Source organism: Populus trichocarpa, chromosome 19 (assembly GCF_000002775.5).
Source record: "Populus trichocarpa isolate Nisqually-1 chromosome 19, P.trichocarpa_v4.1, whole genome shotgun sequence".
In the NCBI taxonomy this organism is placed as follows: Eukaryota; Viridiplantae; Streptophyta; class Magnoliopsida; order Malpighiales; family Salicaceae; genus Populus; species Populus trichocarpa.
Genome location: NC_037303.2, coordinates 782,891 through 801,473, shown reverse-complemented (window position 1 = coordinate 801,473; position 18,583 = coordinate 782,891). Strand labels below are relative to the sequence as shown.

General features: G+C 32.8%; 1 protein-coding gene across 4 annotated transcripts; it reads right to left on the bottom strand.

The window, feature by feature from the left end:
• Positions 1–17,555, bottom strand: LOC18110155 (disease resistance protein RPV1). Of its 4 annotated transcripts, XM_052449292.1 has the most exons (6): positions 16,970–17,554; positions 15,646–16,747; positions 15,289–15,561; positions 14,290–15,192; positions 13,782–14,199; positions 1–429 (listed from the first exon to the last, which is right to left on the bottom strand). In XM_052449292.1, exons 1-6 carry the CDS (start codon positions 17,485–17,487, stop codon positions 317–319), a joined length of 3,327 nt encoding a protein of 1,108 aa, XP_052305252.1. In that variant the 5' UTR covers positions 17,488–17,554; the 3' UTR covers positions 1–316. The 4 variants fall into 4 exon arrangements, with proteins under 4 accessions (XP_052305252.1, XP_052305251.1, XP_024448851.2 ...); XM_052449291.1 differs by lacking the exons at positions 13,782–14,199; positions 14,290–15,192; positions 15,289–15,561; positions 15,646–16,747 and adding exons at positions 938–1,852; positions 1,949–2,221; positions 2,306–3,407 and having other exon boundaries at positions 1–847; positions 16,970–17,555; XM_024593083.2 differs by lacking the exons at positions 13,782–14,199; positions 14,290–15,192; positions 15,289–15,561; positions 15,646–16,747; positions 16,970–17,554 and adding exons at positions 938–1,852; positions 1,949–2,221; positions 2,306–3,407; positions 5,239–5,919 and having other exon boundaries at positions 1–847.
• Between the last annotated feature and the right edge of the window lie 1,028 nt (positions 17,556–18,583).

Below are 18,583 nucleotides of genomic sequence, written 5' to 3'. Positions count from 1 at the left end.
TTGAGAGAAAACCCTAGATGTTATATAAGTCTCATAATTGAAGATAAAATTTTAAACTAAACACTGGATGTTCAAAATAGGGTTGAAAATTTTACCAAAATATAAATTTTGGTAGCTCAACACTTGGACTCCTGTTTCCTATGTACCCGTTAAAAGTAGTTCAACACCTTCAACTCCATATTTGGTAGCTCAACACTTCTAGAATCTCCTGCGTCCCAAAAACCCTTTATTACACAGGCTTAATGTATAAAATATCATCTTGAACTAAAGCTTCAACAGAGACAACATTGAAAACGCCAAAACCTGAAGGCTGAAGCTATGCCACATCCATGTTTTCCTCAATGTTCTGCGGACTAGTCTCCATTCTCAATCTTTTTGCTAGAAGTAGGTTATCACAGCTTGATCCTGCCTCATCATCACTATCAAGACCTCTCTTAGCTTTAAGCCTTGCCTGATCTTGCTCATATACTAGGTATACTCCGGTCTTCTTCACAGTCATTGTGTTCATACAGTCTACAATAAGCTCCACTTCATCTTCACTACCAAGTTTGAAAAAATTGTTTGATATATGGCCTTGCCAAAGGTGATCTTCGCAGGATTTTACCAAGTTAACTGCTACAGCACGAAACTTCTTGGTAAAACCCTTAGTATAATTAGTCAATTTGATTCTAATTTGTTTAGTTCCTTCTTTCTCTAAATGAGATGAGCAAACAATGCACACGTTCATGCCATTCAAGTTCCTGCCGTCGAATTCAGGTAGTTTAAACAATATTGAAGCACCCTCATTCTTATAGTTGAACAAGGCAGGAATCTCATTTCCAGGAAGTACCAAACCAGAAAAACATCCCTGCACAAAGAGTACCATTTTTATTTTATATATTTAACAACAACATAGTATAATATGTTTAACAAGTAAAGAGAGACAGAGAAAGAATACCATGTGCATGCTATTTCTTAAAGTATTTGAGATATCGTAGCACCCTTCCATGTCAATGTGTGAAATGGACCTTGATTTATCCAATCCTGGAGCCTCAGTCAGTTTGGGGCAATTAGCAATATACAGCAAACGCATACGTGAAGCTACTGATATGTCTGGTAATCTTTCCAATGATGTGCAGTTCGAAGCGCGCAAGGTATCCAAATTTCTAGGTAAAGCTGGAATTGTTTGTAGCCTGGTGTTATCGTCCAATCTTAGACTTGTAAGCCTCAAAAGACTACTCAAGCCAGCTGGTAGACTTTGAAAACTGTTACGATCCAATTCCAGATTAGTTAGTGAGGGTAAGGTCCCAAGATCTTTTGGAAGCGCATCATCAGATAAATTGCAACCCCTGAGCGATAATGATGTGAGTCTGTCTAAGCCATGAAAGGAAGGTGGCAACAGGTTGGTTGGATTGGGAATTTTTCTTGGCAGAAACCATGACATCAAACGTGAAGGCAATGTTGCGGAAGTTGAACCTTTACAGCCACAAAGTGATAAATCTTGGAGTTTCTTCAATCTGACAATGGTACTTGGTACCTGTCTTATGGCAGTGTCATCTGCATGGAGAATTGTCAAGGATTCCAAATCTCCCAAGTCCTCGGGCAATTCATCAAATTTTGAGCAGCCTGAGAGGTAAAGAATCTCGATAGACTTCAACTTCCAGAAGCTACTCGGGAGCCTCCTAAGTTGCTTGCAATCTTTTAAATTTACCAAAACAAGTCTATCAAGGTATCCAATAGAATTATGAACTTCAACCAAACTTCTGCAGTCTTTGAGTTTTAACTTCTCCAGATGTGGAAGTCTGGAAAAGTCGGGAGTCCGAGATAGGTAATGAGAATGACTGAGATTAAGAAACTTCAACTTCCAAAGGAACTGAGGAAAAGAAGCAAGATTCAGGAGTTAGAAAGAAATTGTTAGTGTTTGATAGCATACTAAAGCTTAGATAAATATTTGATAGTCTTAGCATACCTTAGAATTCTTAACCTGTCTTAGGTTGCTGTGTCGCATATCTATAGCAACGAGGTTTTCCCCATAGAGGCCATCAGGTATGAACGAGAGTGGAAATCCATGCCAGCAGAGCCAGGTTAATTTTCTCAAAAGATATTCACAGCCTCCAGCAAGCTTTACATGATTGAGCTGGAGCAGCCTTAGGTTTTGCAGATTGCAAAACACATTTACATCCACTTTCATGTCATTCACTTTCAGCAAGTTTATGGCCATCCCTTGGATTGCTTCAGTTCCCTGTCAATAAACCACATCAAGAGGAAAGGATCAGATATTTTTCAAAACATGAATTTATACGATGATAAGTTTGAATGCATTCACCATGTTTCTTCTCAATATGTCACCAACTTCTTCAGGAATCCATAATCTACTCCGCCTTCCTGGATTGTTCGGTGATTGCGCACGAACAATTTCTCTCCCCATATCTCTAAGCAAATCATGCATTATTAGCTTGTTCTTTTCATTAACAGATACAAGGCACCTCTGAGTGAGGACACTAAGTCCAATGTCTGCGAAAAAATCACAACCATTTAATATTGGTAACACATATTCCTTGTACATCCCAATAAAGTAACAGGATATATCGAGGAATATATCTTTCTGTGTGTCATCATTCAGGCCATCAAAACTTATTTGGAGCTTTTTCTGAATTTGATCATCAGGAATTCTTCTCAGTTTTTCCAATGCACTTTTCCATTCAACTATACTTCTACCAAATAGAAAAGAGCCTATTACTTCAAGTGCTAGCGGCAATCTTCCACAGTAGTCAACAATTTGTTCTGACAACTCCTTATAATCTTCGACGGGATGGCTTGTTCGAAAGGCATGCCAACTAAAGAGCTCCAAAGCTTCAATGTCATTCATTTCTCTGGCCATGTATACTCGATCAGCTCCAAGAACTGTTAGAACATGCTTATCTCTTGTTGTTACAATGATTCTGCTTCCTGAACCAAACCAATCTCGACTCCCCGCTATCGCTTGTAACTGATCTAATTTATCTATATCATCGAGTATGAGAAGAACTTTTCTACTGTGAAGTCTTTCCTTTATCATATTCATTCCTTTGTCAACATTGCCAATCTTAATCTTGTCTGTCTTCAGGATATCAAAAAGAAGTTGTTCTTGCAGTTTGACATGACCATCTGGCTGCTGTGAAATTTCTCTGACATTGGCAAGAAAACATTTCCCATCAAAACTATGAAACAACTCATTATACATGGCCTTGGCAATGGTTGTTTTCCCTATGCCTCCCATTCCATATATTCCTACAATGCAGACCTCGCTTGATCCAGCATTTAACAAAAAGTTCAATTGTTGCACACGAGGATTTATCCCAACTGGATAGAAGGCTACGAACAAGTATGTGCTACTCAGTTCTCTCGAAATCTCCCGAACAATTTTCTTTATAAATTTTGCTTCATGCCTGCAAATAATTGTCAACAAAATAGTGAGACTTTAAGCATAAAACAGCCAATTAGAATATATTATGTAAAGCATAATCCAAAATATTTTATAATTTGTAGTTTTCCTGGAGCAAATCCAGCCCCAAGCAAAACATCTCATATTCCTTAGATCACCATTTATTTCCTCTACCCTGGATTATCTTCTGATAATGTACTTCTTCTCAGTATATATCATTACCTAAATTATTAAAATTATATATTTATTGAAATCTTTTTAAAAATAAATTGGATAGTGATGATATCCATACACCAAATCGACTAGTAGTTTAGTCCCTAACAACTAAAAGGCTCTAGATACCAGCTCTCTTTTCAAAAGGCACGTTCTTATAACAAAACCACTATGAGGTTATGAGTAAAAACATGAGATAATACCTCTTTAGAGGTTAATTATATAACAGATTTGAGCCAACATCATCATTGATGTTGTCTGTGAATCATGTGAGAAGATCAACTTGGATTTGCATCACATGAATCTTGGTCCAAGATTCCAAAAAATTGCTCGGTTTCAAAATTGAAAAGTGCAGGCTAGATTTTCAAGATCGATCACTCCTCACAAGCCAATGAAGTGATTTATACGTTGACAAATGCTGCATATCGAAAAAATCCCTAATAACCACTACACTTAATTAACCAATTACCGGTGCCAATTACGTATAATTTTTCACAGCCATTATTTTATATGCAATCTTTTACCAAAGATTCAAATTTCGTTGTGTTCAAAACAAAGAAAGTGATTGGATTGGGTAAGATGCAAGATGGAGCCTATCAATGATAATTAATAAATCCTACAATTCTACAAAAACCAAATAAAAGATAATTAATCCTATAATATAAAAACCAAAACAAAATATATTATGAAAACCAATTAAAAAAACAAAATGCTTAGAAACAATTCTTCGAATCGTTTAAAAACTAAACAGATAACGTGTCAACTATTGTTTTTAAAATTTTACGAGTGGAGGGTCACAAGAAAAATAGGGTTTTTGTGGTCAAAATTGGTGTAAGTGATAATTTTCTTTATCTACATTATAATTCAACTAGCCTCTCTTCTCTCATAAGAAAATGATTAAAAATATAAAAAAATAAAGTTTAATATCAAAATTAAATTTTTAACAGCTAAAAACCAATTATGTATTAACATAAAAATACGTGGGACCAATCAAAACTTTTTTAAAAAAATGGTTAATAGTTAATGGTCAACATACTTCTTAGGATAATGTGATTTCTACGAAAACAATTTTTTTTTTATTAATTAACTCTTAGCCGCTACGGGATGGTAGTATCATCAAATGGTTAATAGACAACACACTTCTTATAATTTTGTGATTTCTAGAAAAGAAAACTGTTTATTAATTATTTTCTTCCCATCTCAAGTTATTAATTAATTAAGTGAAAGATCACAGATCACAATCTCTCTGTTTTGAAATTTCCCAAGCAGAAGGTTTCGTGTTTCCGCCTGAGACTCGCCCGTTAAGGACTCCTTTGGTATCATTGCCATTTGCAATTTTTTTGTTTAATTGAAATTGTTTTTAAAATTTCTAGCATTTTTTTACATACAAGTTGTTAGTTCTTCAAAATTATACTTTATTTTAGTTTTTTTAATAATAACATCTTCATCCTTAATAGCTTTGTCGTACGCTTTCGGATAGTAGAAAAAAAAAACAATTTAAATGGTTCAAATTCGAGAATTTTATCACTTAGATCATATCATTGATAACATAAGAATTACTATTAATTCAAATTATAAAGTCCATTAAATTAGCAAGGATGGTTGATTTTATGAGTGCTTACCCATCCGCAACATTCCTCAAATCCCATCCAGACAAATTTGCAGCTTCAGTCAAAGCCATCCTCCATGTCGCCACCTTGCCCTTGTCTGTCTGGAGCACAAACCTTTCTTCATGTCCAGCAAAGGCCTTGGCAAAACTTCCAGTTTGTTTCCTTACATCAGATGGATCAACATCATAGAATATAGGAAAAACAAGTTGCCTACAACTTCTCCTACACTCCATGATCTTCACTAGTTCCTCAAGACACCATCTTGAATTTGCATAATTTTCTGAGAACACAATGACTGAAATCCTAGACTTTTGGATCGCTTGTAATAGCTCCGTCGAAATATCTTCACCCCTTCGGAGCTCATTGTCGTCTCTAAATGTGTTGATTCCAGCATCTTTGAAGGCAAAGTAGAGATGATCGGTGAAATTTTTGCGCGTGTCCTCGCCTCTAAAACTCAAAAACACGTCATAAATCCACGGTTTTGAAGATGAATGTGAAGATGAAGACGCAGATGTCATTGTAACATGAAAGCTATGGTGGCGAGAGAAAGAACGAGAAATGGTACAAAATTAATGACTCCAAAATTAATGCGAGGGACACTTTAATTACCGAGGGAGACAGCCAAAGACCTAGCTATCGCGATACGAAAAGGGTCTTTTTCGTACTGTGATGCCCACTGTGCTTGTTGATAGCAAAAGTTATGGAAGGATTAATTCTCCCTCGTACTGCGATGACCACTGAAAAGTTGCGTATATATACGAGTTGTCTCTCTTTTTTTTTCCAGAGAATATTAATGCAGGAAGCAAGATTTATGCATGTGAAAGCGTGTAATTATATCTTCAATAGATAGAATAATAATTAAAAATATATATATTTTAAAAAGAATGAGCGATGCATTGTCCTCATCTACCCTTTTTTTTTTTTTTTTTTTGTAAGTGCTTGGGTCAAGCTTCCAGGTCCAAATACATACTTATGAGCTAACTCACTAACCGAGGTGTCCCGCTACCTAGGCCTAGGGCAACCTATCTCAATTCTTTTTAATTTATCCTTTCTTTTCTTAATTGTTTTCATCCCAAAAATTAATTTTATTTTTATAAATATTAAAATATTATTTTATATGTTATTTTTTATTCAAATTAATAAATTCAAAGTTAAAATAAAATAAGTGATTGATAAGTTTTACCAAATGATCTTGGTGTAGGAATTAGATAGAGTTTTCCTTATGTTTCTTTTTTAAAAAATATTTTAACTTAATTTAACATCAAGACATGATCAAAATTAGTTATTAATTTATTTGGGAAAACTAGAAAATACAAGTTTTAAATGAACACATTTAAAGAACATAAGAATTATTTAACCAAATTAACAAAAAATGATTGAAATAAATAATTGACATAAATATAATAGTAAATTTAAGGATTTTGATTTTTTTTTCTCAAAATGCATACATGAAATCTTTATTTGTCTCACATAAATTGTAACTAATGACAACTTACCATGCAATTTACTTATTGATACGCTTACTCTTACCACTTTAAAGGCTATCTTTCTAATTATTACTTCTATAATAATTAGGGAGCAACATTATTCGATTCGTTGAAGCTACCGTTAAGGTACCATGGTGATCCCCTAAATCAATTAATTATTCGAGTAATTATTTTATTGAGCAGTTCGTATTTTCTTCTGCATCAATTACTTCATCAAAATTTAATCACCGAGTTTTATTTGATTTTATATTTTAAAACTATTTTTTTTAATTTTTTATATTTTAAATTAATTTTTTTTACATTTTAGATTATTTTTAAATAAATTTTAAAAAATAAAAAAAATATTTTAAAAAAATATTTTTAGAAACAATAACCATAGTTTTGAAACCCGGACCGGCCCGGCGGGTCGACCCGGGCCTGGGACCGGTCCGGGTCTAAGTAAAAACCCACCGAGGAGTTGGCCCGGCGAAACTCGGTCGACCCGGTAGGTCAACCCGGAACCCGAGCGACCCGAACAAACCCGGCTAAGACCCGACCTCTTTTTTTTTATACATACACAGCCGGGAAACGACGTCGTTTGTTTTGGCTTTTTAAAGTCAAAACGATGCAGATGAAGGATGAAGGATGCAAAATTGTAGACAAAGATAACAAGAAAAAACAATTTCAATCGCATAGCTCCTGTGCCCGATTGCCCGTAATACACCTCTACCCCAAACACGACATCCTTTTTGTAGTGATCCCTGCTCGTTCCTATAGATTCCATTGAAGACAGCATCCCCGGTTTTGATCAGATTCTGCATCAAAACATGATTGAAAAAGCCCCTCTTCAAAGTTCTGTGCGTGAATATCAACATTGTCGTTGATGCATGATTGTTGTTGTTTTCTGTTCTGATGCACATGTGTTCTCTCTCTCTCTCTCTTTCTTTAAGATTTTCTTTTCCTCTTTACCTTCTATGCTCAATTTAAAGAGAATGTCTATTTGCTGTTGATTAAAAAAAAATGTTTATTTATGATTGGAAAGCTGGAAAGTGGATTGAAAGTTGAAAAGCGGGTTGACGAGAGAGGGATAAAAGAGAAGAATTGTATTTAATTATTTATTTGATTTTTTTTGGGTTGATCCGGGTCAATCTATTTGATCTATAACCCGATCATTAAACCGAGTCGATCACCATATTAGATTTCAAAACTACGACAATAACTATTATAAAACTACACCAACTTTTAAAAAAACCCGAAAGTCATCTGCATGTACAAGGCGCATGTGTCGCATGTAACTCTCTTAAAAAAAAAAATGGCCATGAAGAAAGCCGGATTGTTGGGAGTGTATATTTTATTTGCACACTATTTGTTGTGGTGTGCGTGTGGTCATCATTTGCAGATAGCATAACATAAACTAAAGTATTCACTTTTAAAAACTTTAGTTAAAATATGTTGGTTTTTCTTTAAAAAAAATATGTTATTTTTATTTTTTATAAAATAAAAAATTAAATTAAATCGAGTCAATTTATGAGTTAAATTTAAAAACTATAAAAATATAACTCCGCATAAATGTAAGATGCGCAGGAAATTAATCCTCACCATGTAAAAGCCTTAATTAAATTTTAAAAAAAAAATTATTATAAACAACCTGGTATTAAATACTGAAATTATAAACAAAAACATTATAATGCTTAAAATTTCCCTTATGAAATTAAGCAAATGTAATTTTTTTTAGAGCATAGTACTGGTAAATATTGAATTTACAATTGCAATGCTTAAAAAGTCCTAATAAAATTAAGCAGATCTAATTAGTTTTATTCAGTACTAAAATGAAACTGCCGTTATAATTAGTTGATGTTTAACCAAAGTCAGGGATGAACTTACTAAGGGACTAAGTTACAATCATGTTAAAAAATGAGGGATGAAAAATTATTTTACTTGTAACTTATTTCTTCTTCTTTTTTAGATTAGTGTGTCCAGGTCAGCTTGCATGTACTTCGATTATTCCCACAGGTCCTGAAGTTAACGACCATGTAAACCTTCAATGGCTCTGAGAAGACTCAAACTCGTGATTATTAGAGAACAAATTCAAAATCTGACCAATTAAACTACCTCAGGTTAACTTATTTATATTTTACCTGTGAAAGAGTTGACTGTGAATGTGTTTGTTTCTGAGGTAGTTTTTGTAGTTGTGCTTTAAAAAAAATAAGTTTTTAAAAAATAAGTTTAAAAAAAGTGTGATTGATTGGATTTAAATACGTGTTTGGTAAAAATTATAGTTGAGATTTATGTGTAGTAAAAAACATGTAAAAAATGTTTGGTACCAATTGTATTTGGAAGTGTGGTTGCAGTTGCTTTTCAAAGTACTTTTTACTTGGAAATGCATCAAAATAATTTTTTTATTTTTAAAAAATTATTTTTGATATCATCGCATAAAAAAAACTGAAAACACAAAAAATTATTAATTTGAAGTAAAGAAAAAAATAAAAAAAATTTAATTTTTTCAAAAATGCTTTTAAAACACAAAGACAAATAAAATTTTACAGAACTCAATAAAAAATATATATAAAAACTTCTTCTTAAAAACTATATTTCAAGCTCAATTTTTTTATAAGTTAGATAATATAAAATATAATTTAATTTATTATCAAACATATTACTGCCTTGTACAGCAAACCAAGGTTGTCAATTCCGTTCCGTTTCGTCCGGAATGGCCGAAACATTCCATACCAATTCAAAAAACGGAACAAAACGGAACAAATTTCATCTCATTTTAAATCTCTGTCCGTTCCGGATTTTTTGGCTAGATTCCGCCCGGAACGTTCCGGTTTCATTCCACATATTCCGTTCCGCTCTTGAAAAGCCATTGAATCAAATTGAACCTTGTTCAATTTAATTAATTAAACCACCCAATTATAAAAAGCTCTTTTTTATTACTATTTTCAATAACAATGATATTGATAATAAAATTGAAAATTATTATTACTATTTTCATTAACAATGATATTAATTTTTTAAAATTAGATTTATCATTAATATATATGGTTTATATTCATGTTGTTTTTTTTCATGTTTATACTTTGTAGGAATTTGAGCAAAACAATGGATGTTTTAGATTCCATTAGCCTTGATAACATTGACCTAACTTTATATTTAAAATATTTGTGTTAAAACATTTTACTTTCATAATATTTTGATATTTTATTTAAGTTGAATTACTTTAAGTTAAAGATCTATTTAATCTTGACTATTTAGAAATATTTTAAATTTTGAAATTATATTTGTTTGGCATTGTGTTTGTATTGCATAATTTATAATTAATTTATCTTGAATTTGAATTATGTTTGTTATATATATATATATATATATATATATATATATATGAACAGTACAACCCTAAAACGGCACGTCGAAACATTCCAAAACTAAAATATTTTATTCCAATTAAAAAAACAAAATATCTATCAAAACAAAATTGACGAACTTGCAGCAAACACAACAATAGTTGCAAAACAAACGCAGCCACATGTAGGGGGAAGCCAGCCATAAATCCATGCTAATTCATTATTTTATTATTTTATTTTATATGGTGGGAATTTTTTTATTGTTTTTTCAAGAGAGGTGCATGTGCCGCGTGCAGCTTGCGAGGGCCTCGCTCAAATATGCTATTTTTTTTCTATTGTTTGAGAAAAAAAACCTCTTGAGTTATCTTGTTAATAAACAACATATATTCTTTGTCAATGTCGGCCACAAAGATGGCAACTTGCAGAGAGATATATATAACACAATCCAAATCCTTTTGAAAAACATTTCAGTCATGTGAGTGAAAATACTATTTTAATATTTTTATCACTCAATCAAAAAATTTAAATACGTTACTGGGGAATTGAAATTTTTTTTTTACAGTGCTGATTACTAAATTGATTGGAAACAAGTAAATTTTTTTATTTTAATTATGTTATAAAAAAAATAAAATTAGAGTCAATGGTCCATTTTATATTTTTGTAATGGTTTTTATATAATTATCATGTCAAATAAGAGCTAATTTAGTATTTAACCAAATATAAAAAAATAAAATAAAAAATCACAATGTTACCAAATTGATTGAAACAAATAAATTTTTTATTTTAATTATACATAGAAAACAATCAAAATAATCCTTAAATAAATAAAAAATAAAGCTAGAGTCAAGAGCCAATTTTGTATTTTTACAGTAGTTTTTACATAATTATATATCATGTCAAATGAGGAGTAATTTGATAGTTGGCTAGATATAAATTTTTTATAAAAAAATGCATATTTTTTTTGTTATGAATCTTTTTATATAATTGAATTTTTTTCACCTTTGATATTTTTACAGTAGTTTTTACATTATTATCATGTCAAATGAGGGGTAATTTGATATTTGACTAGGCATAATTTTTTTTAAAAAAATGCATATTTTTTTTGTTTTAAATCCTTTTATATAATTGAATATTTTTTAGCCTTTGATCTTTAATCTTCTAATCTTAGCCAAATTAAGGTCTGATTAAGTCTTTTTTCTTTAATTTCTCTTCAATCAAATCCTTATTTATGATATAAAAATTTCCAAACTTTATTTTTGCTTGTAATGCTAAATTAGTAGTTCTATTTTAACCCCAACTATATTTTTTTTTATTTTTTTGTATATATTTTATTTAATTTTGTATTTTATTTATTTATGATTTTCATTGTTTTTAACACAAAAAAATTAAATAAAAATAACAGCTATAATAAAATAACTAAATTCATTGAAAATACTTTTTTTCTCACGTAATTTTGACAAATTATTGGAGCGCTCTGTATTTCAAAAAATAAAGTAGATCATAGCTTTTGGTTTGTGGGGACTAATTGCTTCTTAATTAAATATCAAGAAAGGATTGGTTTTTTCTTTCCTTTTTTTTCTTTGTTTTTGAACGTGTCTTTTTTATATTTTTTAGAGGTAGAAGAAGGAGGAGGAGGCAATAGACTAAAGTACTACGTACTCCACCACTTCGTGAATATTTTACGATGATGGTGAAGGAGTATTCTTTTTCTCTCTCTTTATTTTGCTTCTTTCAAGGTTTCAATTTCTTACTGTTCATAGTGAATGTTTTATTGGGTTTTGTTTTTGTTTCTTCTTTGATTATTGATGACTGGGATGGGTTGCCTTGATGGAGACTGAAGTGTTAAGGTCAAAGGTACTTTTGTCTTATTGAGTTTCTGCCCCAAGAAAACACCAGGACGTGTTACTTTTAAAGATATCATGATGGGTAATATAGAATTATTTTGTTTTATTATTTATTAAGGGTATAATAATTTTTTTATTTTATATATAGGTTTTTTATATATATATTTTGGTTAAGCTAAATTTTTCTTTAATATTTAATTTGTATTATGCAGTATAACCCTAGCTTCTTTATTTTTTATTTTTTATATATCTTTGGATTGTTTGTTTGAGAGGAGGCTGAAGATGGAGGAGGGAGTTCTGGGTTTAGTGCTCGATGGTGATTTTTGTTTGAAGTTAAAAATGATGGCTAACGTCTGAGAACTGAAGCTGAATTACTGGGAGTATTTTGGATATTGAAGCGAAATGGTCAAAGGAGAAGGGTGTTTTGATAATGGTTTTTTTTTTCTTTTTTTATTGAATCTGGTTAAAGACTGTGTGGTAAGTTGTTAACTATGGAGAGGAGAGAAGGTTGTTGTCATGGTTTGTGTTGGCTTTTGAAACTATGGAGACTGGCCTCATGGAAATAATGATAGCATCTTGGCGACAAAAACAAGTTTTTTTCCGACGAGGTCCACTTAGCCACAAGCTAGACATTATTTGAATTATGGGATTCATGAGCTTGGATCAGAATTACAATATAAATACGAAAAAGCTCCTCCAACCACATGTTTATTTATGGTAGATCTTTACTTTATTACAATCATAGACCATACGGATGCAATTTAATCACATCCAGAAATGATTAAGCAAGATGGTCAATAATTATTCATGATTCCATGCCAAAAGAAGGGCCATCTAAAATTAATTAGCCCAAAGGAAGAGGAGAGAGTGACACCATGACATTCCGGTTGCTAGAAAAACCTAATTAATCTCCTAATGCTTTAAGCATGATAAAAAAAAAAAAAAAAAAAAAAAGAGAGACCAGATTTGAAAACCTACATTAACCTAGATATAAAAGTTGCCGAATACTAATCTCCAAAGAACATATATGGAAGTCAGTAGGACGTCCTACACAAAAATATTACGTGTATTTATAAATTAAATACTTTCAAAAAAGTATTTGGTGCAAAACGTCTTCTTTTCTTTCAAAATTTAGCATTTCTTTTTTCTTTTTTCGCTGTGAGCCAAACTTGATAGAAGATTCACTACTCAAAAAAAGATAAAAGAGTGCAAACACTATTTATCTCCTCCTGTAGACCACCATGCATAAAACGCAAAGAATATCAGAGATCACCAAGAAATTCTTCAATGTTTATGGTCGCAAAGAGGAGCATCATGTACGTAAAAAACAGCTCTTCTACTACTAGCTAGTTCCATAGACGTGACAAAAATAACAAAAATATTATAAAAGTGGGCAGCCTGAACTAAGAAATATTAGATTGGAAGGAGAAAATATGAAGGAAGTGAATTAAACAACGACTTGAGAGAAAACCCTAGATGTTATATAAGTCTCATAATTGAAGATATAATTTTAAATTAAACACTGGATGTTCAAAATAGGGTTGAAAATTTTACCAAAAAATAAATTTTGGTAGCTCAACACTTGGACTACTGTTTCCAATGTACCCTTTTTTTTTCTTTTTTTCTTTTTTTAGAATCCAACACCTTCAACTCCATATTTGGTAACTCAACACTTCTAGAATCTCCTGCGTCCCAAAAACCCTTTATTACACAGGCATAATGTATAAAATATCATCTTGAACTAAAGCTTCAACAGAGACAACATTGAAAACGCCAAAACCTGAAGGCTGAAGCTATGCCACATCCATGTTTTCCTCAATGTTCTGTGGACTAGTCTCAATTCTCAATCTTTTTGCTAGAAGTATCACAGCTTGATCCTGCCTCATCATCACTATCAAGACCTCTCTTAGCTTTAAGCCTTGCCTCATCTTGCTCATATACCAAGTACACTCCAGTCTTCTTCACAGTCATTGTGTTCATACAGTCTACAATAAGTTCCACTTCATCTTCACTACCAAGTTTGAAAAAATTGTTTGATATATGGCCTTGCCAAAGGTGATCTTCGCAGGATTTTACCAAGTTAATTGCTACAGCACGAAAATTCTTGGTAAAACCCTTAGTATAATTAGTCAATTTGATTCTAATGTGTTTAGTTTCTTCTTTCTCTAAATGAGATGAGCAAACAATGCACACGTTCATGCCATTCAAGTTCCTGCCGTCGAATTCAGGTAGTTTAAACAATATTGAAGCACCCTCATTCTTATAGTTGAACAAGGCAGGAATCTCATTTCCAGGAAGTACCATACCAGAAATACATCCCTGCACAAAGAGTACCATTTTTATTTTATATATTTAACAACAACATAGAAAAATATGTTTAACAAGTAAACAGAGACAGAGAAAGAATACCTTGTGCAAGCTATTTTTTAAAGTATTTGAGATATCGTAGCACCCTTCCATGTCAATGTGTGAAATGGACCTTGATTTATCCAATCCTGGAGCCTCAATCAGTTTGGGGCAATTAGCAATATACAGCAAACGCATAAGTGAAGCTACTGATATGTCTGGTAATCTTTCCAATGATGTGCAGTTCGAAGCGCGCAATACATCCAAATTTCTAGGTAAAGCTGGAATTGTTTGTAGACTTGTGTTATCGTCCAACGTTAGACTTTTAAGTCTCAAAAGACTACACAAGCCAGCTGGTAGACTTTGAAAACTGTTACGGTCCAATTCCAGATTGGTTAGTGAGGGTAAGCTCCCAAGATCTCTAGGAAGCGCATCATCAGATAAATTGCAATCCCTGAGCGACAATGATGTGACATGAAAGGAAGGTGGCAACAGGTTGGTTGGATTGGGAATTTTTCTTGGAAGAAACCATGACCTCAAACGTGAAGGAAATGTTGCAGAAGTTGAACCTTTACAACCACAAAGTGATAAATCTTTGAGGTTCTTCAATCTGACTATGGTACTTGGTACTTGTCTTATGGCAGTGTCTTCTGCATTGAGAATTGTCAAGGATTCCAAATCTCCCAAGTCCTCGGGCAATTCATCAAATTTTGAGCAGCCTGAGAGGTAAAGAATCTCGATAGACTTCGACTTCCAGAAGCTACTCGGGAGCCTCCTAAGTTGCTTGCAATCTTTTAAATTTACCAAAACAAGTCTATCAAGGTATCCAATAGAATGATGAACTTCAACCAAACTTCTGCAGTCTTTGAGTTTTAACTTCTCCAGATGTGGAAGTCTGGAAAAGTCGGGAGTCCGATATAGGTAATGAGAATGACTGAGATTAAGAAACTTCAACTTCAAAAGGAACTGAGGAAAAGAAGCAAGATTCAGGAGTTAGAAAGAAATTGTTATTGTTTGATAGCATACTAAAGTTTAGATAAATATTTGTTAGTTTTAGCATACCTTAGAATTCTTAACCTGTCTTAGGTTGCTGTGTCGCATATCTATAGCAACAAGGTTTTCCCCATAGAGGCCATCAGGTATGAACGAGAGTGGAAATCCATGCCAGCAGAGCCAGGTTAATTTTCTCAAAAGATATTCACAGCCTCCAGCAAGCTTTACATGATTGAGCTGGAGCAGCCTTAGGTTTTGCAGATTGCAAAACACATTTAAATCCACTTTCATGTCATTCCCTTTCAGCAAGTTTATGGCCATCCCTTGGGTTGCTTCAGTTGCCTGTCAATAAACCACGTCAAGAGGAAAGGATCAGATATTTTTTCAAAACATGAATTTATATGATGATAAGTTGGAATCACTCACCATGTTTCTTCTCAAAATGTCAGCAACTTCTTCACGAATCCATAATCTACTCCGCCTTCCCGGATTGTTCGGTGATTGCGCACGAACAATTTCTCTCCCCAAATCTCGAAGCAAATCATGCATTATTAGCTTGTTCTTTTCATTAACAGATACAAGGCACCTCTGAGTGAGGACACCAAGTCCAATGTCTGCAAAAAAATCACAACCATTTAATATTGGTAACACATATTCCTTGTCCATCCCAACAAAGAAACATGATATATCGAGGAATAAATCTTTCTGTGTGTCATCATTCAGGCCATCAAAACTTATTTGGAGCTTTTTCTGAATTTGATCATCAGGAATTCTTCTCAGTTTTTCCAATGCACTTTTCCATTCAACTATACTTCTACCAAATAGAAAAGAGCCTATTACTTCAAGTGCTAGTGGCAATCTTCCACAGTAGTCAACAATTTGTTCTGACAACTCCTTATAATCTTCGACGGGATGGCTTGTTCGGAAGGCATGCCAACTAAAGAGCTCCAAAGCTTCGATGTCATTCATTTCTCTAGCCATGTATACTCGATCAGCTCCAAGAACTGTTAGAACATGCTTATCTCTTGTTGTTACAATGATTCTGCTTCCTGAACCAAACCAATCTCGACTCCCCGCTATCGCTTGTAACTGATCTAATTTATCTACATCATCCAGTATGAGAAGGACTTTTCTACTGTGAAGTCTTTCCTTTATCATATTCATTCCTCTGTCAACATTGCCAATCTTAATCTTGTCTGTCTTCAGGATATCAAAAAGAAGTTGTTCTTGCAGTTTGACATGACCATTTGGCTGCTGTGAAATTTCTCGAACATTGGCAAGAAAACATTTCCCATCAAAACTATGAAACAACTCATAATACATGGCCTTGGCAATGGTTGTTTTCCCTATGCCTCCCATTCCACATATTCCTACAATGCAGACCTCGTTTGATCCAGCATTTAATAAAAAGTTCAATTGTTGCACACGAGAGTTTATCCCGACTGGATAGAAGGCTATGAACAAGTATGTGCTGCTCAGTTCCCTGGAAATCTCCCCAACAATTTTCTTTATAAATTTTGCTTCATGCCTGCAAATAATTGTCAACAAAATTGTGAATAAGTCAAGCATAATTATACAAACAAAATAGTGAAAATTTCAGTAATTTCAATCATTTAAATGGTTCGAAACTTATTATTATTATTATTATTATAAAGAAAAGGTTTGAATTTGAGAATTTTATCACTTACATCATATCATTGAAAACAAAAAAAAATTACTATAAATTTAAATAATTAAGTCAAGTGCTTACCCATCCGCAACATTCCTCAAATCCCATCCAGACAAATTTGCAGCTTCAGTCAAAGCCATCCTCCATGTCGCCACCTTGCCCTTGTCTGTCTGGAGCACAAACCTTTCTTCATGTCCAGAAAAGGCCTCTGCAAAACTTCCAGTTTGTTTCCTTACATCAGATGGATCAACATCATAGAATATAGGAAAAACAAGTTGCCTCCAACTTCTCCAACACTCCATGATCTTCACTAATCCCTCAAGACACCATCTTGAATTTGCATAATTTCTTGAGAAAAGAATGACTGAAATTCTAGACTTTTGGATCGCTTGTAATAGCTCCGTCGAAATATCTTCACCACTTCGAAGCTCATTGTCGTCTCTAAATGTGTTGATTCCAGCATCTTTTAAAGCAAAGTAGAGATGATCGGTGAAATTTTTGCGTGTGTCTTCGCCTCTAAAACTCAAAAATACATCATAAATCCATGGTTTTGAAGATGAAGACGAAGACGAAGACCCAGATGAAAATGATGATGTCATTGTAACATGAAAGCTATGGGGGTGAGTGAAAGAAAGATATATGGTACAAAATTAATGACCATAAAAGTTTATGTGAAGGACACTTATACAGTGAGAGAGGCTTGAGTTATCGCAATTGGAGTAATATCTTTTTCGTACTCTGATAGATATATTAAAAAAATAAAAAATCAACCAGACATTCCTATAATTTAGGTTTTTTTTTTTAATTTCCCTCTATTCCTTAACGTTCATAGATTTATAACATTTATATCATTTTATATCATCACTCTGAATTTAATAAAAAAATAAATTATTTATAAAATTATCATTATATTTAATTTAATTTAAAATTCAATCAATTTGTCTACTAGACAAGATCAAATATAAAAAAGAATTAACCTGAAGTTAACTTTGACTTCGTTTCAATCTATTTCTATTTTTATGATATTATTTTGATTTAATTAAAAACAATCTAGATTAATTAGAGTTTTGAATAGAGTTATTGTAAAGCTAAATTTAATAATATTAATAAATACTAATAATATGATGTGTAATATCTCATATTGACGGATGAGAATTTGGTAGCTGACCTTATTAGTAGTGTTGGTTGTTAACATATTGTACGCGTTTTGGGATGTCAGGCTCGGAAGATGGCTCGCGTCACCAGGAACAAAACCGTGAGGGCGGTAAGGCCTAAAGCGGACAATATACAGCATGTTGAGCTAGGTTGTTACATTTGGTATCAGAGCCGACCTCACTAACTGTCCGGTTGTGCCGACGGGGTCGTCGGACTCCTTAAAGGGGGTGGATTATAATATCTCACATCAGCGAGTGAGGGTTTGGTAACTGGTCTTATTAGTAGTGCTGGTTGCTAACATATTGTACGTGTTTTGAAGCATCAGGCTTAGAAGTGGGCTCGCATCACCAGGAACAAAATCGTTAGGATCGTAAGGCCTAAAGCAGACAATATACATATTGGGTCGGGCTGTTACACGATGAATGTTGGATATTAAGATAGTGTTTAGTACTGTAGTGATAGTTATTTTTTAAGTTTTTTTAAAATATATTAAAATAATATTTTAATTAATTTTTAAATTTTATTTTTAATATCAGCATT

Excerpts from the sequence above, each read along its gene's own strand:
- LOC18110155 (XM_052449291.1), bottom strand. The coding sequence starts at position 17,487 with ATGACATCATCATTTTCATCTGGGTCTTCGTCTTCGTCTTCATCTTCA. Across the intron at positions 1,853-1,948 it reads GACAGGTTAAGAATTCTAAG|TTCCTTTGGAAGTTGAAGTT; the intron begins GTATGCTAAGAC and ends TCTTTTCCTCAG. Across the intron at positions 848-937 it reads TAAGAAATAGCATGCACATG|GGATGTTTTTCTGGTTTGGT; the intron begins GTATTCTTTCTC and ends CTCTTTGTGCAG.